This window comes from Pagrus major, chromosome 5, assembly GCF_040436345.1.
Source record: "Pagrus major chromosome 5, Pma_NU_1.0".
Lineage (NCBI taxonomy): Eukaryota > Metazoa > Chordata > Actinopteri > Spariformes > Sparidae > Pagrus > Pagrus major.
Genome location: NC_133219.1, coordinates 3,692,887 through 3,716,912, shown reverse-complemented (window position 1 = coordinate 3,716,912; position 24,026 = coordinate 3,692,887). Strand labels below are relative to the sequence as shown.

The 24,026-nt window shown below is 39.9% G+C and overlaps 1 protein-coding gene across 1 annotated transcript in view; it reads right to left on the bottom strand.

Annotated features, from left to right (window-relative positions):
* Positions 1 to 15,042, bottom strand: part of adgrd2 (adhesion G protein-coupled receptor D2) — a 41,727-nt gene extending 26,685 nt beyond the window's left edge. Inside the window, exons 1-15 of the mRNA XM_073465353.1 lie at positions 14,983 to 15,042; positions 14,207 to 14,264; positions 13,801 to 14,040; positions 13,075 to 13,704; positions 10,580 to 10,702; positions 8,489 to 8,583; positions 7,549 to 7,839; positions 5,712 to 5,823; positions 3,232 to 3,366; positions 2,782 to 2,890; positions 1,871 to 1,976; positions 1,710 to 1,765; positions 1,415 to 1,541; positions 1,069 to 1,172; positions 670 to 772 (exon numbers count right to left, since the gene is read on the bottom strand). Coding sequence (XP_073321454.1) covers positions 670 to 772; positions 1,069 to 1,172; positions 1,415 to 1,541; positions 1,710 to 1,765; positions 1,871 to 1,976; positions 2,782 to 2,890; positions 3,232 to 3,366; positions 5,712 to 5,823; positions 7,549 to 7,839; positions 8,489 to 8,583; positions 10,580 to 10,702; positions 13,075 to 13,704; positions 13,801 to 14,040; positions 14,207 to 14,264; positions 14,983 to 15,042 — 2,349 coding nt within the window. The remainder of the gene's footprint in view (positions 1 to 669; positions 773 to 1,068; positions 1,173 to 1,414; positions 1,542 to 1,709; positions 1,766 to 1,870; positions 1,977 to 2,781; positions 2,891 to 3,231; positions 3,367 to 5,711; positions 5,824 to 7,548; positions 7,840 to 8,488; positions 8,584 to 10,579; positions 10,703 to 13,074; positions 13,705 to 13,800; positions 14,041 to 14,206; positions 14,265 to 14,982) is intronic.
* Positions 15,043 to 24,026: the final 8,984 nt, after the last annotated feature.

Sequence of the window (24,026 nt, the reverse complement as noted above, 5' to 3'; positions counted from 1 at the left end):
GACAAAGAAAAAAAAAAAAGAAGAAAAAAAAAAGTCAGATTCCCCTGTGGAGACTTAGAATATCCACACTAAATTTCAGGTATACCTAGCACAGACTCGTTTTTGAGATACCTTGGTCAAGTGTGAGTTCAGAGGAAATTCTAAATGACCTGTCCTGGCCTGAGGGTTAAATTAGCATGTCATAACATGCTGAAATCTGTGTTCAAAGCGAGGGTGGCCATCGCAGTCTGTCCATTGACTGATTGGGACTTTGATCCAGAAGAAGACGGCAACTATTTATCACATTAGTTGCAAAAGATGACATGATTATCTTCACTTCAGAACGTTAGTAAGTAAGCCAGACAACCTATTTTTTCAATCAGCTTTGTACTCTAAGTGACAGGTTCTTACACAAACATGACATTTTCTCTCCAGAAGAGAAACAGTTTTGGTTATTTCACATTACAACATTACATATTAGCAAATTTTAAATCAAAATGTGATGACAGTGATTTTTTTGCCAATTCAAACACTGTCAGTCAAATCTGAGAAAACCACACCAACGCAATCCTGAAGAAGCAGGTTGTATAGCAAGTGTATGTTTTAAACTTTTAATAAATGATAACTACTACTACTCCACCTACTGTAAAACACTTAAAATGTATAAATAGGCTATACATGGAGTCTCACCTCATTGGCAGATGCCCAGTCACTGCACATCAACAGCAGCTCTGCGATGCCCAGAGCAACAATCAGGTTCTTATGGACAGTGGTACGGTCTGATTTAGGGACACTGCACAGGCGCGCACACACACACACACACACACACACACACACACACACACACACGCACGCACACACACACACACACGCATGCATGCAAACAGACACAACATAAATGATTAAGTGAAGATCTCCCAGTATTTCTCACGATTTTTCAAAAATTTTCCACTATGGTGCTGTTGACATGTCTACAGAGCACAATGTTCTGTTTTTTTCTATTTATTGATGTGAATCTAGCAGGGTTTTATGAAATGCATTTCACCCTGTGCGCTTTACAGAGTGCACTCGGTGACGTTTGTGACTCACCCCACAGCGATGAAGAGGATGAAGGTGAAGAGGAGGCCACACAGAGACACTCCACAGCCAATGAACGTCAGCACCTGCAGAGCTTTTTCGTTCTCTGGGCTCCTCTAACAAAGATACAGACACACAGAAGAAGAGGCAGACACAGGCACATGCTCGTGAGCACACACACACACACACACACGCACACACACACACACACACACACACACACACACACACACACACACACACACACACACACACACACACACACACACACACAGAGCATGAGCTGTAAATAGCAGCACATACTGTAGATGAAAGCCTAATCAAAATACACAGTGATAATCTGAGAGAGGAATGTTACCTGGGCTTCATAAACCTGGAGCAGCAATGCAAAATTGGTGGTGTGGTTGCAGTAGCACACAGTGTATCCATATTGTTTGGACACTACCTCACAACCTTTGGTATTCCACCACCCACCAGCCTCTGGACTAGTAATACACAAACAACACATACTTACATATCTACATACACACAGGAATGCTAGGAATGAAAATATTCTCCGATCTAAGTGTTTTGCAGCTATTATCACATTTTTTTAATGCAACAGGTTAGATAGCGGAATCTGAGACCTCCAGTTTGTTTTTACTGGTACTTACGTGAGATCAAAATCCCAGAAGGCGCATACTGGATCATACACAGTACCAGAGGGATTCTGTAAGAAATATAGAATATATTTTATTAATATATTTAATTAAAAAAAGAAACGGTGGAGATGTCAATAAAAGTTCAAAGTGAAAATTTCAAAGATTTTGCTGACCTGTACTCTGTGCTGGAGCTGGAAGTGAACTGCTGTGCTGACAGGCTGGTCGTCTCCCAGCACTGTGGTGGATATGACAGAAGAGCCCAGAATGGTGCCCAAATACCTAGTTATGTACACAAATTCAAACATCATAATATAGACTCAAAGAGCAAACTATGGAGGAATATGCAGAATATTCCAAGTACTCCAAGTAACAAAAACAAAAAAGGTTATTTTTTAAAAAAGTTTTTTAAAAAGTTATTTGCAAGTAAATTAGCCAGTTATTTGTTATGGACATTTTATGTTTCAGGTAAAGTTGGAAGTGTAGATGTGCCTTTTTTCTAAAATTATAACTGACATGTAAGCTGTTGTTTTTTTACAGTAAAGGGAAGAGTAAAAGAACCTGAAGTCACCACCCACCACTTGTCAGATGCTAATAATTAAACACCAAAAAACATCACTAACATAAATAATATTTAAATGTGTTCCATAAATTCTCTTTGGTACCTTAGCTTCAAACCTGTGTTATGTAGGTTGATACCTTTATGCTAAAATACATACATACATTCCACAGAAACAGACAATATAAATCACAGAGTATGTCTTTCCTCTGAATTGTTTTGTCGGCCAAAGTTAGCTAGAATGGAGCTACAATGGGAAAATATTAAGTAAGTAAAAATACCATCAACATGGAATTATTGTCAATGTTTTAGTTATCTGTGCTTTATGTGTGAAGACAGTAGACAAGGTAGGTGCATAATAACTAAAATGTGGGAACAACAGTGTAGGCGTAATCAGATAAAACCAATCAGCATGAAAATATTTTTAGTGATTATTTTTCAGTCTTTAGCAGACTGTACCACAGTATCTGGTATACAGTACTGTACTGTGACACGTGTGGTGATAAAATCCATTTTCTTGTATGTTACCTCTGGCTGCCATCAGTGACAGTAGGAACCATGGTGATGTTCTCCTCAGGATTGAAAAGAGGCCGCAGAGAGCCGTACCACGTGTTGACCAATGTGAGCTTATGGAAGCCTACACATTCAACACAACAACAAGATGATGCTTCAGCTTAAATCAGACAGCCAAATAAAAGAGTACGAAGAGAAATGTAGTTCATTTAGGAATCGCTTATTGTTCAAGATGAATAGTTGTTGCAAAACCCAACAATGCGCCTCCATCTGCACTTCACTGCAAGACCTTGGGGGTGTAAGTAGATGAATACATGCTACACATTCACAAGTCTGTCGTTAGTGCATCGCAAGACTTAGGTTAATAAAATGCGCCTCCTCTCTTTGCAAGCAGGTAAGTCTGAATAAGTGACTGCTGTAAACACAAGTGGAGTAAGATGATTGGTTCTTGCAGCATTTTCCTACCGTTGTTATGGAGATCCTGTATCTTCTGATGTGGAACTGAAATACAGTCTATGTTGGCATGTTTCTCTGTCTCAGGCCCACAGAAGCTTGATCCTCTGGATCCTTCCTGCAGCCTCTGCTGCTGCACCTCCAGTTCTGACAAGGACAGGATACAAAGCAGATCAAATAGTTACTGTTCAATTTCTCTGATTAGAGAATCTTAAGAAAGCATATACTTTATTTGAAAAATGTCCTTAGATAAATTATATTTTGTCATTACATCCATTTTTGATGGAGTAAGAAATTCTCCATAGATTGCATGTCTTTATCAATGAAATTATTCTAAATAATAATAAAATAAAATAAGTAAATAATAGACTATGTTGTGTCATGTTACATGCATGTTACAAACCAAGTTTTTGTTTCTAAGTCTTGTTTGGCTATTTTTTCTGTGCTTTGTCACACAGCCTTTTTTAATAACTGCACTATCGAAACAACAGTAATGGTTTGAATTTCAATCAAGATTGATTAACCTTGGCTGAAACAGTGTTACCATGGCAACTTTGGCATATTTCTGCTGGATTGTAAGAAGGTGGTACTTTATGTTATCTCAGAAATCTACTTGAGATTTTTCTTTCTGCATCTTTAGGTACAATGCCGAGGGACAGAAAATTGGACACCTTAAAAGAAAATTTGAAGTTTCAGAAGTGCCATGAATAAATCTTACCTGAGGAAGTGGCGAGTATGTCATACTTCATTATATTGAACATTTTTCCTTAATCCTGCCCCCTTCTGAAATCACTTTAATTATTTGACCTTAACAATATTGTCAAAAATAGATCCAAGCAATCAGACAATTAGAAAAGGTTATAAAGATGTCAACAGTTTGGCCAGATTAGAGTCCACTGTATGTGAAAGTCAAATTGAAAGAGAGCACACCTGAAATGTTGCTTGTACTGTAATTGCACCATTTGTGGACAGCTGCACACCAACTAGCAGCTGGTCTGAGTTGATCGCAGTTACAGTACTGTAACTGTAACTGATGTTTGCTGCAATCGATGTTTGTCTGAGCAATAATTCTACTTAAAAATAAGTAATTTGAATAATTTTTCACCTTCATTTTCTCCTCTAAATAAGTTTGACTAACCAGTGGGTTTGTTTACTACCTGTCTGACTGTCTGACTGCTCAGGTTTCTGCCCAACTAGACATTATTTGGTTAAGAGAGCTCAGTAGTTGGTGGGTACATTGTTGGCCAGAGCTACAAAAATAAAAGTCATACTATAATAAACCATAGTTTGATTTAAAGGGCAGAGATTAACCTGAATATTGATCTCCTGACCAAACCCAGAGTAAGCAAATTCACCAGAGAATGCCTTAAAGGCTAGGTTCATCCAAAAATGAAAATTCAGTTGTTTCTTCTCACCCCCATGCTGATGGAAAGCTGGTGGCTTCGTAGTCCATAAAAAATTTTTGGAACTTCACAGCAAAACAGGGTTGCAGCATTCTCCTGAACAACTGAAGTAGCTGTTGCATTAAATTGCTCCATACAGCTTATATGGCAAAATCCAAGTCTCTGGAAGCCCCAAATGTCAAGGCAATATTCCCAGTCTTGTCACACAGTCGAACTCATGCAGACGAGCTTCAGACGTATTGTGATAATGCTTTTACCTTAGCAGCTACAGTGGCTTTAAAAAGGGTGTAAATAATGTCTTTTCAAATCAATTTGGCATCTCAGGGCTTCTGGAGACTTGCCATTTGTGTTGTTTTTCTTTACGTTTTAAATAAGTCCCCAGCTACTTCAGTTGTTTAGGAGAATGCTACAACACTGTTCTGCTGTGAAGCTCCAGAACTGTTTTGCTGACTATGAATCTTTACCCAACTTTCCATCAGAATGGGGATGTTTTTTAATTTTTGGGGTCAACTTGTCCTTTAATCAGTTATCATTGAAGCTTCCTCTAAAGAGCTGTACAGGGCTTTAAGATAAAATAATGCAACCTTTCCTGGCCATACTGCAGGTCCACAGTTCTTAGGATGTGAGTTTTTGAGAGACATTATCGATGCATTTGTCTGTAGCTGATCACATCATGCATGAAACATTTGATTTGATTTGGTGTTAAGGTACTGTCTGATCGTTGTTAGCAAACATAGTCTGGTCAACCATGATTATGATTATGAAATAAAGCTGATGAAACATAATGAAAAATAGCAGAAAGTAACATGGATATAAAATCTATCATTGGTTTTTAAAAACTGCTCTTTGAAGTACTTTTTTCAAACTTTACTGTGTGATTATTCTAACCCTTGGTGAATGGACCTTATCTTCTTAAAGGTCAACTATTACATAATTTAGCTTTTTTTTTTTACATTCAGTGCAGCCATTTGTCTAAAGGGCCTTCATGATGGACCCAGACCTAACTTGAATGTGTCTTCCTTTAGTTCAAAATTCCTATCTCTGTTTAAGTGTTTTAATTTAATATCAGTGCAAGTGTGTGTGACTCACTGATGTTGGGGCTGTGAATGGTCAGGTGATCAGTCTCTGCCAGTAAGCGAGGGCTCAGGCTGGTCACCATCCGGTCGATACTCTTGACCACATCCATGGGGCCGTTCACCACCTAAAACACACGAAGCACTGGCATCTTAGCAGCAGCAACACTCTTTGGCCTGCTGTGCACAGTCAAAGCTAAAAAGGTACATTTCAAAATGCCATTCAAATGCCACACAATAAGAAAATGCTTTCAGTGCCGTTCACTGTTTGCCAGGGTCTACGCACAGTTTGGCTGAAGAGGGCACACACATTTCAATAGACTGGCCTACAATGCAGGGTACAATTGTGGGTTTTGCATTGTCTGTTTTGAAATGCCTCATTCTGAATTCAACATGCCCATCTAAGAGCTGAGCCTTGGAGACAGAGGCGGAAGCAGAGTGAGGGAGGATTGTGGATTAGTACAGCCACAGTTTTTCAAAGTGCTGCTCATCCATTGAGTCTGGGCTGAGGTGACCTTGGAGCGCTCGAAGCCTGGGGGGAAGGGAGGCAAGGGCTGAGAGAAACGCAACACTTGTCAGAAAGCAACCTCATCAAGTTGCACAGATCAATAGTGCAGAAGTAGAAGTGCTAAAATAGAACTTGGTAATAGAGTTTGGAGAGAACACAATGTATCGTAACTGTGAACTGAGTTAGAGTATGGTTTCCTCTAAAAAATCTGTTTTTTCCAGAAGTATGGAGGCTGCTGTAGTATTTGTAAGCTCTGTTCTACTATTCTTGTTGTAACTTCATCATTCCGCTGCAGATGATGAGCTCTTATAAGAGTGTATCTATAGAAACATACTGCTCTCTAGTGCTTAAGAGCTGACATAGCAGCAGTCTATCTATCTATCTATCTATCTATCTATCTATCTATCTATCTATCTATCTATCTATCTATCTATCTATCTATCTATCTATCTATCTATCTATCTATCTATCTATCCATCCATCCATCCATCCATCCATCCATCCATCCATCTGACTAGATGGCAATTATCAACATTTTTCTGCAACAAAAACCCCCAACCCAATAGATAAATGACCAAATGTCTCTCCTGGATGCGATGAATGTTGAAAGTCTGGACATATCTGCAGAAGCGTGCCAGGATTGAAGAGAACATGTGGCCAAATGCCAAAAAGACACTGCAGTAAATCTATATCTGTATCTGTCCTATCTGTCTACTGAATATTTACACATTTGTTTTGTATTGCATTACTGGAATGACTTGACTGAATTTAGGATAATAAAGCCTACTTGAGCATCACTTCTAAAATACATAGCACAATCCATACATTAGGTCACTGTGTAATGAGTGACAAGGTTTTGAAGAGAAAGAAAGAAAACAGTGTGAAGAGTATATAAAAATGATTTAGTATAGGGAAATATGTTAGTAGATTGTAAAAAAAAACAACTAAAGGGTATCCTGTCTGTAAAGGGTTATTCCACTGAATAGTTTACTTTTCACAGAAAGTTCTGCACAGCCTGTGTAAACAGCTGCAGAATGTCTTCTGTGGCTCAAGAGGATTTTTTTAAAGTTTCTAAAAATAATCTGATGATGTTATCTTGGCTTGGGTTTTGACACTACATTTTTCTAGCAGAAAGACCATGTTACAGATTGGGGCATAGGGTTTGAAAGACCAGTTTTTGGGGGCTTAGACAGGATATCTTGGCCTCTGCAGCTTCAAATTTGACCTTTGAAATTGAAAGTGCAACACTAAAATTAAATTGCTGGAATACCCCTTTCACAAAACAAAATGTATCATGGCCGAAGATGAGGTGAGAACATGCAGTGCTACTGTGTATATATGCTACCCCTTTGATGGCCTGCCACTTGAGGGCGTTGTCTTCACAGATGATGCTGTCTGCCACACTGATGAAGTGTTGGCCAAGCTCCTTGATGTTCTCCTGGCTGTGGTTGGTGGCATCAGTGAGTGGTTGTATGGGTACATCAGCAGCCAGAGACAACAGCTGTATGAGCGACACCATGTCTGTTGGCTGCAGTCCCTCTTGCTGGGTGTCCTCCAGGGCCTGGACAGAGACGTCCAGCAGGGCAGATGCCTGGACCAGGCTGCTCAGCCCTGACGGCTGCTGCCCCAACTCTGCCTTGGGGTGGAAAAAACGAGTTCAACAGAATTATAGCTACTTCTTCCATTTTGTCATGATGTGTTTTTATATTTTTTACAGTACAATCAGAGGTCAATTTTTCATGAGACCGAATCCGAAGCCAAAGGGGGATGGGGGGAGATTAGTATATTTAATTACATATTTGTTGTATAATTTCTCACAACTGTTGGGGAGCTATTAACTGACTACAACAATTATTCTAAAATGTTGTTTTACATTATTTTTCTGTTCGGCTGAAAATAAATTCTGGTAATGTCTCTGTAAATGATTACATTTAGTTTTGAATTATTCGTCATGAAAATTATCTGTTCATATCAACATAAAACATTAAGCTTTTATCTAAAATATTGATATCAGCATCAGCTTTAGAAACATATCACATTCTGGTGGAAATACACATCAGACATACAATTGAATGTCTCATTAATGCAGAAAGGTGTAATCAAATAATAAAAAGAAAAAAGAAAAATGGGACGCGCTTCCCTGAATACACCTAAAACACTCTCTCTGGTTAAACTGAAGACAAGAATGAACTCTGTGTAAGGTTGAACGTTTCAACTAGTGAAATATTTAAAGAAGTGGGGAAAGAAGGGACAGTTATCTAAATGAAGACATATGGGTTGTCTACCTGGGTTTTGTTGGAAAGCTTCATCAGATGGTTCATAAAGGCAGTGGGCTGAGAGTTCTGAGAATCACTCATCTGCTTCATCTTCAGGTATCGCTCTGTGCCAAAAACAACATAACATCAGCGTGGATGATGTAATGGCAGGATGTTCTGCTGCTCAAAGAACTCATCCTTTTGCTGGCCAACCCTGAGCCACTGAAGCATCCTAGAATAAAATAATGAACTCCCAGCAGAAACTGACCTCTGACCTCCATGCTGACAAGGATAGACTTTCCTCACTTAAGGCTCAATTATTATAATGTAATTACAGCAGGCTAATATTTGATACATTTCTATTCTTCATTTTGTCATTTGTCATTCTACTAACCACTGACAGGAACCACTCAAAGTCACAGGTCAACATTCTCCCGCAAAATCAAGTGACTTCACATCATGTCCCGTATCAGCATGATCAGATGGCCACCGTTTACTCATGTAGCTACATGAAGACGTTTTCATATGTAGGCCTATAGCCTGTTGTGTTTAAGCAAGACTATGCAGTAAAGAAACATCCATGAAACTGAACCTCCTATTAAATACATTTTAATTCTCTGACTGATATTCAGCTAAAATAAAAATGCTGACTCTACATATAAATTTAGATTATATGTTTTTGGAAAAACAAAGTTAGCACCTTGCAGTTCAATTCACCTTCATTTTCACCATGCCCATCAGTGAGATCTGGGCTTGATTATCTCCGTCTTGTTTCTTCGTCTCCTCTGCCCTTCTTAAGTCTTGAGCAAAACACCACACTGGAGTTTCAGTGTCAATTTCTGCATGCTAGTTTGAGTCCAGATCTCACTGATTGTGTGTGAGTTTGATTGACAGGTTAGATGAAACACTCTGCCATTTTCATTTAAGAAGAAGAATATTAGTGAATAGAGCTGTGGAATGAAGTTATGATTGCAGTAAATCAACCTAAAGGATGCAATAATACTTTAGTATTGAAATATAGTTAATTAATAAGTCATAGTTTTATATTAAAAGTTACAATGCATTTTATTTCCATGCATTGAAACTTTATTTTAAAATGAAATGAAATATATATTGATAAGTAATGGTTTTATATTTCAATTGAAATAGAATTTAATTCCCATGAAATTATATTTTAATTAAAAAGTAAATGTATTTAACTGACCGCTATTAGTTTTCAATTAATTTATCCAACATCCTAACCTTCATATGGAGAGTACTGCTGTATATGTGAAAAACGTGGTATAAAGCCTTTTGTGACTCCAGAGGAAGTTGCATGTACTCTGATAAATTACCTCCAGTGATGTCACTCAGTGGCTAAGTTGCATTGTGGGTAATGTAGGTGAAAGGTTTTGAAAAGGATGAAGAATGCTTGGAATAAAAATGTGATTTCTTTGGTTCTGCTGTAACAATTTCTATCATTTGTTTTTAAACTGTCCATAATGAGTCCAACAGTGTTATATGTGTAGGAGTGTAACGCCAGACCAGTGGACTAAAAACCTGAAGCAGCTTCTTCAGGAGCCACAAAAGGCTTTATAACACTTTTTTCACATATGCAGTAGTACTCCCCAAGAACTGTAAACACAATTGGTGGTTACCCTTTAAGTGCACAGGAATGTCAAAAAGACATGAAACAGAAAACACTGACCACAGGTAACTGAATGAATATTAAACATACAGTAAAAAATAACAAGATTTTACAGGATTTCTTTTTTTGTTTGTTTGTTTGTTTTTGAGTCTGGTTGCTTTTTCTGAAGGGGTTTTGGTTACATTTATATATTGTATTTGGACTCATGACTCAGTATTTCTAAAATCCTGGCTACAGCCCTGGAAAAAATGATCACGAAATGACCTTGTCTCTGCTATAATTTAATTCAAATGTTCTCACTTCATTGGCAGATTGACATTTGTGAATATGAATATTTGAGGTCCTGTACTTCAGTTTTTGTCTAATCCATTGAATCACTTGATGCAGGCTACACCATAATGAATTTACCTTAGAGTCAACATGTCCGGTCACAATAACCCTGACAAAACCTGACCACCCCTTTTATTTTGGACAGTGTGTTGTGTTAGACTCACCTCTGCTGCTTCTGCAGATGAACGGCAGCAGATCTGAACAGTCTGTCTGGCCAAACAGTGGGAGCTGATCTGACCAGCCCTGCAGCGTCCTGCAGTCCTGCAGCTCCATCTGCTGATGTCCTGCTACACACACACACATGCATGCACGCACACACACACACACACACACACACACACACACACACACACACACACACACACACACACACACACATACACACACACACACATTCAAGTGCAGTGACGCACAAAAGACGAGGGTCAGCTTGAGTATGTCTAAATGTCCTCATTGCTGAAAAATATGACCAAAGGATGAGCTAAATATGAGCTTTGATTCAAAAGATCAGTGGCATTCAGGAACATCAAGCGTCATTGAGCGTTGACAGCAAATCAAAGAACCATGAATTTATTACAAATTAAAATATATTAAGCTTTAAGCTTTTTTTATTACTAAAAAACTTGACCTCATGGATCTTGTAAGAGTGAAAGAATATCAGACAGTGGGGGAGTTCCTGTTCACCACTGCATGGAGCTCTGTTCTTCCCCAAGCTACCCACACACTGTCAGAGATGTGGGAATCCCCTCCATCCATCCCTCCCTTCCTGCTTCTCGGATCCACTTTCACTCCCCTTCATTCTGTCCACTTAGTCAACGTAATGTGTTTCTAGAGGTGTCTCTATGTCAGACTGTTCAGTTTCACACTGTCTGGGTTTACAGGCCTTTTATAGGAAGGAATTATTTCTGAGTGGCTCTAATACTGTGACACAGGCATCGTAGAGAAACCACTGGATAAGTAATGCTACCCATTAGACCCAAAAATGTGAGCTGAAACACAAAAAACAAGAAAACAGAGTAGGAAAATGAGACATTAATGGAAGAGAATGTTAAGAATGAAAGTCAGTGCTAAATATATGAACAATACTGTAACATGAATAATAAAATATGGAAATATATTGACATACGGAATAAAGGAGAACTACAGTACTGCACACAGTAGTCAACTTTAAGTTGTAGTGCTTTATGGAAAAAAATATGCATAAACATATATGGAAGATACAGTATGATGGGTGATGAGGAGGAAGTGGACTTAATAATATACAGTAAAATCCAGGAGAGGAAGGGGACATTATATTTTGATTTCTATGGTCATAAAGACTAAGAAAACATTTGCTAAAAAGCAATTTAAAAACTCACAAGAAGCTTGTTTGATGATGGTAAAGCTACACTCCTCCAAGTTCGACATTCTGCTGGAATGACTTTTTGGACTTTTGGTCCCCATTTTAGATTGGCCATAATGCAACTGATAGTGTCTCTCAAGAGACATCCCCAGTGCTATTTTCTCAGACTTGAGACTCAGACTCCTCTTGACATCCTTTGGCTGATTTGGTTTATGTTGTCTCAAACCTGATGCATTAGTTTTACAAGATGTCAGAAGCTTTCCTCAGGTGTCTTAGTGTGGGCATCCAGCTCCATCAGCTTGAGTTTGACTACCTTTGTTTTCACGTGACCCAAAAAATGTAACTTAAAATATCATTCCAGTTCGTTATAACTTGGGTATTATTTTTGTAGTTTTGGTCCTTACTTCTATTGGTTATAATAATTTTGTACTCCAAAGTCCAAAAGTGTGCTGCTTGGCTATAGACTGCATCATGGATTAGCTCAGTTTAAGTCCTACAATATGTCATGAATGTTTAAATTATTACTTATTTCATCAATGGAACTGCCTTAGGATGCAACATTAATTTCATTATAAACTTACAATAAAGTCATACTGTAACGTATCATATTGTGATCTGACAGGGTGGAAACAAACTCCAACAATCTTGGAGGTAAAATGCACATGAATTGCCTGTAAATAATCCTTTATTGCATCCATTTATTTGCCTCCCATGGCTTCCATACCTTTCCTACATTAGTTCTAGGTGAAAAAAAAAAGCAGAGCAGCCCATTCTTTCTTTTGAATGGTGCAACTTGAATGACACATCCTGTGTTCCAATGATGAAAAATACAGTGAAGACTAGCAAAAGTTTAACCTGGCGCAATGTTTAACGCAATACAACGTCATCTGTCAAGGCACTGCATAAGCCAATCAATTACATGCAAGTAGACATTCCTCATAGATTACTTTATCCTGTCAGCTCTGTATCTCTACTGCTTGTCTTGCAATCTCTGCAACAGAAGTTAAATGATGATAAAAAGACCATCATAGTGATAACTTTCTGGAATAGTCAGATCCAGTTTCATAACATCCACAAAAACAACTACTCATGGATCTGTTACTCAAACCGGACCTACTGGACTGTATTTTATTGTCTCAACAGTACCCAAAACATGCCCCCATCAATGCAGCTGCGGTTTTCAGTTGGAACACTCACTTACAGTGTGCCCTGCCTCCCACCAGACATTTTTTGGACCCTTTTTGAAGCGATCTATTATGAGATGCTTACCTGAAAGAGACAGTCACTGAAATGGGACTATGAAAAACATGATCTTACCTGGGCAAAACAAAAACACCTGCACCTCTTTGACCACTGAGTGACTGCTTAGATGGTCAAGGTTCCAACTGAAAAGCATTTCCTTGGTCATGGGTGAACATGCATTGATAGCGAGGATATGCCTTTTTTCCAGAGTAATATTCCAAACATTCAAGTCAGTGATATTTCCAGAAAATGGCTCTGTGAAATTTCCTCCAAATGAATCTTGGTCCTGGCCCAGAATGAATATCCCATCCCCATAGATATCCCTGGAAGTATCTGTGCCTGAGCCCATGTCTTTCCTGTCCCCATCCACATAGATTGCCCAGTCGCCACTGCTCCGGCGCCATGTGACACAGATATGATGCCAAGCTCCGTCGTTGGAGAAGGACGCCTTGTATGGCAGGTGCTTCCCATGGATGATGAGGGCCAGAAGGATGCGTCCCTGCATGTCCACTTGGCCCCTTAGCTGGAACTCATTGATAAAGACAGGTGCAGCGTAGGAGAAGATGGTGGACACCTCATTCCACTCTGGGTTCCACTGAACACGAACACACACAGTGACGGACGACAGGGCAAGAAAGGACATGTTGACACGAGTGAACCCATCTCGCGATTCCTTTGGGAAGTTTAGAGCTGAGAACTGTAAATCTAAACAAGAGTAGAAGAAGAAGTCATCGATTAAATCGTACGTTTTGAATTACCTTACTTATTTTTTCAGCTTGTAGGGCCACTGATTTCACTCACATTGTTTGGAAAGGGCCACAGGCTTGGAGGCTGTTTTGATGGGATTCCCAACCCAGATAGGTGAGCGAAGTCCAGTCTGCTGAATCAGCTCCAAGGCTCCTTCCTGGTCCTTTGACTCGTCCAGGGTGGTAAGGGAGCTGAACTGGCCTCTGCAGAAGCTGTCAGCCCTGGAGAAGGCCAGTGAGTCATTGACCAGCTGGAAGGCCCAATGAGAAGTCAGATGGACCAGTCTGTCATGTCCTACAAGTTAGACACAGATAACAATCACACACAAAAATTATGAATGAAAAAAGTGAAACAAACAAATATATATTTAATGACTTTTTAATGGATGGAGTGGACAGACAAGGGAAGCCAGTGCTATGAATTGAAACTGCTGGCCACTAAAAGTTATTAGTAGTCTCACCATGAGAGTCCCCCACTCTGTCTGGCCCAGCATGTGTTGGCTCACCCCCACATACCACCTACAGGACAAAGAGTTTATTTTCTTATTTTACAGTTGCTGTAGAGCAATTCCCTACATATTTAATGAAGTTGGGATCAAAAGCAAAAGTCGGTGTCAATTGAAAATAGATGGGTGACAATTCCAGGTGTAAAAAAAATAACGTTTGCAAACACAACAATGAAATCTTAATACAAGTGAAAAATGAAACACACTGAAAACTGTTTGCATGTATCTTGTTACATTATGTAGAGAATAAGGAGGTTATTACCACAAATGAGAAGAGTATGAGTCCAGTTTGCAGGGCTCCAGTCATCTCTGAGCAAGTAGTAGTCTCCAACTAAAATAAACCACTGAGCTTACCTCGGAAATAATATTTCTGCTTGATCCAGATGTACCTCACTTTAGAAAAAGGTCCAGATCTGCACTCTCAGTTGTAGAATCCCCATTTTCCCCCAAAGCGGTATTCAATCTCTTTGAGTAAAACTCCATGTGTGGTATGATCAAACCCAAATCTGGTCCAGACTCTTCCTCCAGTGCCTTGGCTTCTATATCCAGCATATCCAGTTTCTGGTCTCCTGACTGGGAGAGAGCCAGTGATTCTAGTGCGTCTGTCCAAGAGTCCCAGTCTGTCTCTTGCCTCCCCTCAGGCCCCCCACCCCTCCCTCCCTCCTTAGTACCCTGATGCCATCAGCCTTTGTCATGCAAATGCAGTCATTTTTTAAAAGAACCCAACTTACGCAAGCAGTGTCAAGCATTTGGCACAGAGAGTTCATCAAGAGCAGCAGGGTTGCAGACATTTTTACCACATAGCCCTTCTGTATGCCCTCTGTAAGACTCTCTAAAGTTAACTGGGACATCTGTTTTATTGCTGTACTTCACAGTCAATAAAAGATTAGTACTACTCATTTAAGCTGTGCACAGTAAAAGCATTTAAGTTTGTCTGTGTGGATGACTTTCATCTGGTGGTCTGTGCAAAATGTTTGAAAAGCTTTTGTAAGCCCTTTGACATCAAATGCATCTATATTCTCAATACACCTGCCAAATGCTTTTCACAGGTAGTTGCAGATTAACAGATTAATGACCAAGTAATTGTATTAATCACAGAAGTAAACACAGAATCCTAAAATTTAGACTTGGGCAAAAGAGAGAGAAACTAAGGTGTGTCAAGCAAGTAGCAAAAGCCACGGGTGACTGAAATAAACTGAGGACAACTGTCAGTCATGATTTTCAATCACAGATATAAACCTATATTTCATACATACACCTTGATAAACAATATTAATCATTTAGTTTACTTGTTCCATAACTCCAGTTTATTCCAACTTGGGTCTTATTTTGTAGATTTGACTGTCATTTCTAACATTTATGATGGTGATGATGAAATCTGAGCAACATGGGAACATGGCAACATCACTAATAAGAAAGGTCACGAAACAGAAGCAGTCAGGTGTTTCTTGCCTAATGTAAACAAACAAATATTTAAGCTAAATTAGCTACACTTTACACACTGGATCAGTTACACCTTAAATAAGCACAATTTGAGGAATATTAACAAGGCAATAAGGACTTACAACCTGCAAGGTGAGGGTCATGTGACCGCCATGGCTAGTCGAGCGAGCATGAGAGCTAGAGGGTGAATCTAGCATACTGTTGGAAGACCACCAATGTTTAAGCTTATATTCCTACCTCTATAGATCACAATTCTTGTAGGTTTGCAGATGTTGTTTGATGGTAATAATTTATTTCAGCAGTATTTTGCTTAAGCTGTGTCTACTTAAGTGTCAGATATTTCTCTAGATGGATATTATCAATGGAGTTGGTGGAAATTTTTGGTTGCAAACAAAGTGAAATTTATTTGAAATGTTTCCGTAATAGACCTTCAAAATTGCCTGATGGAGGTCAGAAATGTTAAATATTAAATGTATGTTTGCTTTGGCTTTGCTTGCTCATGAAATTGATGTGCGAAGTATTTTTCTGTTTTGGAAGTTTTTGGTTGACCATGATATCATTTCTCCTTTGCGTACCATTACGCATACATAAATTCATGTTTCTTTGATTTGCTGTCAACCCTCAATGATGCTTGATGTCCCTGAATGCCATTGATCTTTTGAATCACAGCTCATATAAAAAAAGCGTACTTACTTATCAGATTTGACTTATGATTCTACACTTACAGGTTTATGTCCTAGTGACAATTAAAAATTAAGTTATCGCTCTCTTATGGCTCCCTATTCATTATGATAGTGGCCTGTTCATGGCCATGTAGAACTTATCAACAAACTTAGTGATTACAACATTATGACACTTGGAATAGTCCTTTAACATGAACATCTTGCACAGTGTGGCTTTAAACACAAGCAGCGACTGATGTATTTGAAAGTAAGACTGCTGGAGTGAAGCCTTAACATCCCTAAAGCCCAGAATTCAGTGATCCAGACAAAAGTTGGTTGAGACAAAGCCACCCATTAATATTCCACCTAGGTGTCCACTCTCAGTGTGAAAAGTTGGACAAGAGCCCACCGAAACAAGACTGAGACTTCTGGACATCACTCTCCCTCGTGCCCTCCTCGCCTGTCACCTATTCATCTAACTGAACAACAACTTTCTCCTTCAATCACACCCGGGCTTGGACGTTGCTGAGGAAACCCAAGCATTTGCTTGTCAGTATTTGCACTGAGGAGAAATGAATAGGGTAAAACACTGAGGAAAAAACTGTCAGGACGGACAGCGTAAACCTAATCACCAATAGTGATGGCGTTTGTTTTACTTCTATATTTAGACTTATAAATGTAGCTTTTAAATATACAGCACAATATGCCACTTCTGCTGCTACAGGGGTCTCTCTATAAAAACAAAAGAATGTTTGCAGGGTGTTGAGAGAAGAGAGGAGAGCTCAGATTATCAAATAATCTCAGAGCTCAGATTATTTTTTAATTTTTGGGATTAAAAAGTGGATTTATTTTTTACTCCCGTTTATCAACCCGACTGCAGCAGAGAACCGAGGATGTGACCTCCATTGTCGGGTGTTTATATTCTGTGATGATATCTGCTAGCTGGAGCTGGAGGGGAAATGTACTTTATTTCTTGAGTGTAACATAACAGAGAGGAGAGGGGGAAAAGAAGAGCGAGAACTGGAGTTGCTAGTGAGTGCTGAGTTTACTAAGAATTTGATCAGAATTCAAACACAGACTCACCCTCAGCCATTGCTCTCTCGCCTATGGCTACATGTACAGTAATCTGGCTTGGGGTGAATAACCACTTGCATGAATAGACACAAATGAACTCTGTGGTCAAAATTATTAACACTATTTAACAGCTACCATTGCTAATAAAAATATATATTTGACATGACTCAGGAACCAACGCAAAATCACAGATATGGTAACGTTTTAGTTTTTGTTCAGGTTAAACTTATTTGCTGACATTCTCTCTGACTCTCCCAGAAGTTAATGATATGTCTGGTTTCAAAATGGTAGAAAACATTTTACATTGTAAGTACACAATTTCTTACATATTATTTTTTAAATTAGGCTTGATTTGGTTTTAGATAGGTTCAGTACATAAACTGAGACTTCTTTTGATGAAATTGACAACAGCTTCAACCATATCATATTATTATGTTGGCATATATAAGCGTTTTCCCCACTGTCACCTCTGTGTTACTGCATTAAAACCCATGAAAGTGTTAATGTACAAAAAATTTAACCACCACATTAAAACTGTGTCCTGGCCTATTAGCACTGACAGGGCAACATATAGTATACACAGAATGCCTTTTAATCTCACAGTGCCCCTTTGCATTGTATGTTTAAGTTATCGCAAAAAAAGCAATCATTGCATTTGTGAATTAGCAATGTCAAATACAAATTCAAACCTTTGTTTGAGTTCCTTAGATCCTCTTTCTTTATTCAATGTTCTAGCAGTTTTCATTTTGAAGGTCTGTTGTTTGAATGAGTCTGCTGTGGACATTTCAAGCACCAAAGGACAATCAATCTACCATCTAGAAAAACAAATCTAAATGAATGACTACTAGCTAACACTACTTATCTGCATCCTGAGTTCAGTTCTAAGGACTGTTTAGCAGATGTTAGCAAGCTAACACACACACACACACACACACACACACATATATATATATATATATATATATATACATATATATATATATGTATATATTTATATACATATAAACATCAGCATGTCACCATTGCCTCTATAAGCATGTTAGCATACAGATGTTAACATTAGCAAAGAGCATAACAGTGCCGTGTTATTCTGGAAACCACCTAAGTTCTTGCAAAGACACGCCCCTCCGGAGCATTCAAGTGTTAGAATTGGCCAGTCATCCAAGCGCCAGGATTGGCCAGCCGCTCAGCACTAGGATTGGAGTTTAACCACCACAGTCGCAGCACAAATCTTTCCACACTGTCATTGACAATACGGGTTCAGCTGAAGAAGAAAAACGTTAAAATTAACAATAAATAACTAGGTTTTCATCCATCAACAACAAGTCTTTTCCAGTGTGCTTTCATCTCAGCCGCTACACAAAAACTGGCTTGGCATCTATTAGATCAAGAGCCATCTGTAGTGCTGCAAGGCATGCTGGCCCTGCTATCAATGCACAGCCAACAGCAGTAGCAAAATTCAAGCTATGCTTGGGTTGAAGACGTTGCCTTGTCATTGGACGTTCAACCAGTGTCCCAACAGGAACTGACCATGTTTACGGGCAGTCAGCCAAGAAGGTCTAAACACCAGCCCCACATTATCTGGCAAATTGGTGTCAGAGTCGGGGGGGGGCAACAGCAACCCAAAATGAATATAATAGTGACTCAAGATCAAGACTGCATTCCAAAATGTGTTAAAAACTGTATTCCCTTATCCAGTATTGACCACAATAAAATGCTTTTTTATTTATATTTTTGCAAAGTACATTTTCATATTTACCAGGAATGAGTCCTCTGCACCCTAACTATTTAGGAGTAGTGGGCAACCACAGTATTGCAAGTGAGGGGAGAACTTTGTTCATTTGCATTCCATCAGCTAATAGAAGATCATGAACATGTTGAGCCAACTGAGAAAAGGTATACATATGAGCTGGAGACTTTAAAAGTTTGAAATGGGACTGGACCTACAGTATATGCAGGGTGCATTTTCTTGCATGACGAGATAGTTTCAGTAAAATAACATTTAAGAGTCCAGCAGATTGGCTACCTGGCCGCTAATAAAGAACTGTCTAAAACAATCTGGTGAACTCCTCCCTGAATATGTACACAACTACACAGAAAAAGTTTGGCCACCTGATGTGAGTGCATGTCCCTAAGAGCATTAATTTCGCTCATGTTTGATCACAGGGTGTGGATCATAAATCCAATTAAGCAACAGACCCAATGAAGCTACTACAACAATTTATTGATAACTCTGTATAGCAATTAGTGGTGGAAAGTGACTAAGTACATTTACTCAAGTACTGTAGTGAAGTACAGTTTTGAATTACACGTTCTTTGAGTATTTCCATTTTCTGCTAACTTGTACTCTGATCCATTTTTTGACAAAGGGCAAAGGGCAAAATACTGTACTGTTTACTCAACTACAGTATACATTTGGTACCTGCAGTATATTTTGATACTCATCATTTTGTACTTTATCAGAAACATATACATGCAGGAATTTTACTTGTAAGGCAGTATTTCTACACTATAGTATTGCTACTTTTAATTAAGTAGAAGAGCTGAGTACTTTGTCCACCACTAACAATAATTTGGGCAGCATAATTGCTAAAGTACTAGTCTATAGCTTTGTCTTCTTGTGATCCAATGATGCCACGTGGGTGCCTTGCACGGCTGGCTAATCCTAGCGCTTGAATGCACTGGAGGGGCGTGTCTTTGCGAGAACGTAGGTGGGTTCCATAATAACGAATGCCTAAGTGCATCCTCACATCGCTGCTAGCATGGCAGTTGTCCCATATTGCTCAAATCAGAAATTTCTTTAGAGTTGTCTTTTCTAAGAGAGTCAGTTTGCAGCTCTTTCAAGTACCTTGCATATGCAATAATGTGCACATGCATATGTATGCACCATAAATGTTTTCATCTCTTGCATTGCTGAACATCTTGCTTTTTATTTTGGTTAGAGTTGCCTCACAGCCAGGGGTGTACTGGGAGTGAAATTTGGCTCTGGCATTTGCCATCTCTGACCGGCCGGGTCAGATCCTGTGGGATTTGTTCCGGTGTGCCAGATTGCCAGTCTACTCCTGGGTGAATGTAAACATCAGCAACAGGATGATGAAGAATGAAAAGATAGTTGGCATCTTCATAGTAGAAGTCCAACAGCAGGGAAACATTGCCCATCCACTTTAAATAAGTGTGAGCACCAAGCATCAATGATATAAACACAGAGTCCACCTCTCCTCATCCTGCTGTAGTCCTGCACTCTGTTGGCCCGGAACAAGGTCCACCCGTTGAGTGCAACAGCTTGATAAATTAATGACATACTCAGAGTCACAGAAACGTAGGGAGATCAGAAGGCATGGGCAAAGGGTGGAGCATCTGGGGGGCAGGACTGAGGGGCAAAACAGGTCTGAAGGGGGACTAGGAGGCATGGCCAAAGGTTACAGCAGGTCTAGGTGGTGACCTGTAGGCAGGGCCAAGGGGTGAAGCAGGTCAACGGGGCAAACAGACAGCTGGCAGCCAATGCGGAAGCCCTCCTGAGGCTGGCAGCAAAGACCGAAGCTCTAGACCAGAGCCTAGCAGTTTGACACTAAAGCAGGAGGCCAGTGACTGGGCACCAGGACTGGGGCATGAGGCAGGGTTGTAGGTGGGCAGCTGGAGGTCTGGCTGTGGTTCAGTAGGGATGGATGACTGATGGCCTCAGGCTGGAGTCAGCTGGGCCATGAAGAGACAAGATGTTGGCTAACCAAGGAGGAGGCGAGACATCGGCTGGGATCCCTGATGCAGGAGGAACAGAGGCGTCATCAAGGACCCGTGACATGGAAAACAGCATGTCAGCCAACCCAGAAGCAGGATTTGTTTCAGCTGAATCAGGAAGAGGCTCTGGACCAGATGGGGTTTTGGCAAAGCCAGGAGCAGATGAGGGCAGCGGAGACTCTGGGGCACTGGGCAGCTGGGGCTCGGGTGCGCTGGGCAACGGGACCTCTATGGCACTGGGCAGTGAGACTAAAGTGCTAGGCAACAATGCTGACGAGGAGCTGGACGCAGGCTAGCAGGCTGGCTGCTAGCTGACAATTAAATTATGACAATTAAAAGTTAAATTCTGAACCATTAAAGGAAAGTTCAAAAGCTTTGGTTTAGACAAATGAGTCCTTTCCATTAAGTCATAAACAAACAACCTTCACAACCTTGCAGTCCACAGAGCCTTTGATTACCAAGTACAGTCTTTAAAAAACAGAGCAGTCCTCATTAAAATCCTCCGTAGTCCATAGTTTTGGTTGGTTTGTACTGTCACGGTTATACAAAGGGACTCAAACACAAGACACACAGGCAGGGAGGCAACAGAACAAAAAGCAAGTTTTAATAACACAAAGCTGAAAAAAAGTCCAAACTTAAACAATATAAAATCCAGAAGTCAAAATCAAAGAAAAAAAAAGTTAGGTAGCAGAAACACAGGAAGAAGGAATGGGCAAATCAAAGGACTCAAGAACTACTAAAATACAAAAACTAAATACAAATATAATGTACAAACCTGAAAACCTTTGCACTGAACCTGATAAACTCAAGCCTTTACAGTCAGCAAACTATACTGTATGTCACAGAATTATACTGTCATGCCTGTGACACTGTCCAACAGCATTTTAACCCTAAAAACTGACTACTTAAAGTCAGAATAACAATAATGATCATTCTGGTCAGTTCTTAAAAAAATGAAAATATATCTAAACAATCACACCATAGCCTATCAGAGGTGGACAACAGTAACAGTGTGATATTTGAGTCTTAATAAAATGCTGCTACTGGCCAAACCATGTCTCATTGTGAGCCTTGTTTTGTTGTACTGGTTGAACTCTTTCTGCAGAGAGAGGGGTTGACTCAGCTCAGTATTGTTTCCCTCAAGCTGAAGCCCAGTCCTGTCCAAAGAGGACACAACTAACACTGGCCTGGCCCGTCCCTCTCTCCCTCTCTCTGTCTTTCCTTCTCTTTCTTTTTGTTTCATGACAACACCCTATATCGTTTATATGGCTACTTTCAAAGGCGGTCTCCATGGTGACGATGTGACCCCTGCTACTGTTGAGCAAGTCGTCAGTAGCAGGTCTGATTGATGGCTGAGGGGTGGCCATAAAGACAATCTGCTGTTGCCAGATTAGGCCAGACAAACATGGCCCCAATTGCTGACGAGCTGGGAATGTTTGTTTACAAGGGAGTTTTCCGCCATTTTCTGCCCACAGATTTACACACATGTATCCTCTTAGCCTTTAATAAGAGCAGAGGATTGAAAGTGTCAGCTACTTACTATACACAATGGTGTAAGGTGGGATACGAGCTTATTGCGAATTTACCAACGACTGTATATTTAAATCATTCCGACTCGATGCATATTTACAACTCCCCACAGTATTTATAAAAATGTGTTTTCCCCCTACTGCTGCTCCATTTTCATATGATGTTACAAAAATCAATGCGGCAAAGAATGCAGTATATTTCCCATGAAAATATGCTACAAGAGTCAACTTAATTTCAGTCTGTTCTAAAACAAAGCAGCTGGATGGGACAAAAAAAATGGAGGGGGGACTGTCACTGTGTTTCTGTCCTATCCTCTACTGCTCTGCTGCGCCTGGTCTTCTGGGAAAAGCCTTCAGCCTCTCTCCACATGTAGGTCACTGGCCTTTTGTGTGCAATGATGTGAGCCCACCGAGTGTTTGACGTGTCATACCGCTCTTACAATCCCTAGGTTGTCATGGAAATACACTGGGTGGGCAGTGGCAGCAAAGTTACAGTGGAGGGAAGAGTGAGCAAAAGGAGGAGTTCAATTAGCCCAGCCTCTTTTGTGAGCTTCTGCTCGCTGCAGCCAAGTCTGTTGATTAAGATAGCTCTGACCAAAAGCATTTGTTGACTTCAGGCAAAAAGCAGGACAGATAACTCAAATAACCGGGAAAAACCAAAGCACTATTTATCAAACATGAGCCTCGTTAAGAACTGCAGCTCTTCGCTGAGGTCAAAACACATGGGTCAAAGATGCTGTGTGAGAGAGTGTGGTGAACAATAATAAAAATAACAAAAACCTGAATGTTCCTCCCCTGAATGCTCAGTCAGTTGTTCATCTACTGAACTGAAGTGTGCAGAGCGTAGTGTTGACTTGGAACCAGTAAAAGAGGTCTGAACTGTTTGCACACATGCTCAGGGCTCGTAGTCTATGCATCAGCACACACACAGAACTACCTCTCTTTCACTCCAGCCTTCAGATATGCTGCTGTTATGTCTGTACATATGATAAGACAGTAGGCACTAATCCATCTAAGCACGTGTTTAGGGAGACCCAGGACACATTTAGTAAATTTTGACTTTTGCCTTCTATATTTCCACAGAGGAAGTCTTTTAAATGTTGGTCGTAGTTAAGTAGGTCAGGGCCGTGTCACCATGTTTTGTGAGCGTGTTGCTCTGGGATGCACAAAGAAATGTCTTAGTATCTCCTGCTCTGCATTTCTGTTGACTGCCACTTTTTTATGACCCAGTTCACTGGATTGTAGTTGACCCACTCCAGCACCTCCCTGTTTTTACCAGCTGTCAGGTTTACGAGTTCGCTTCACAGAAATTTTACTTTTGTTCTTTTCTTT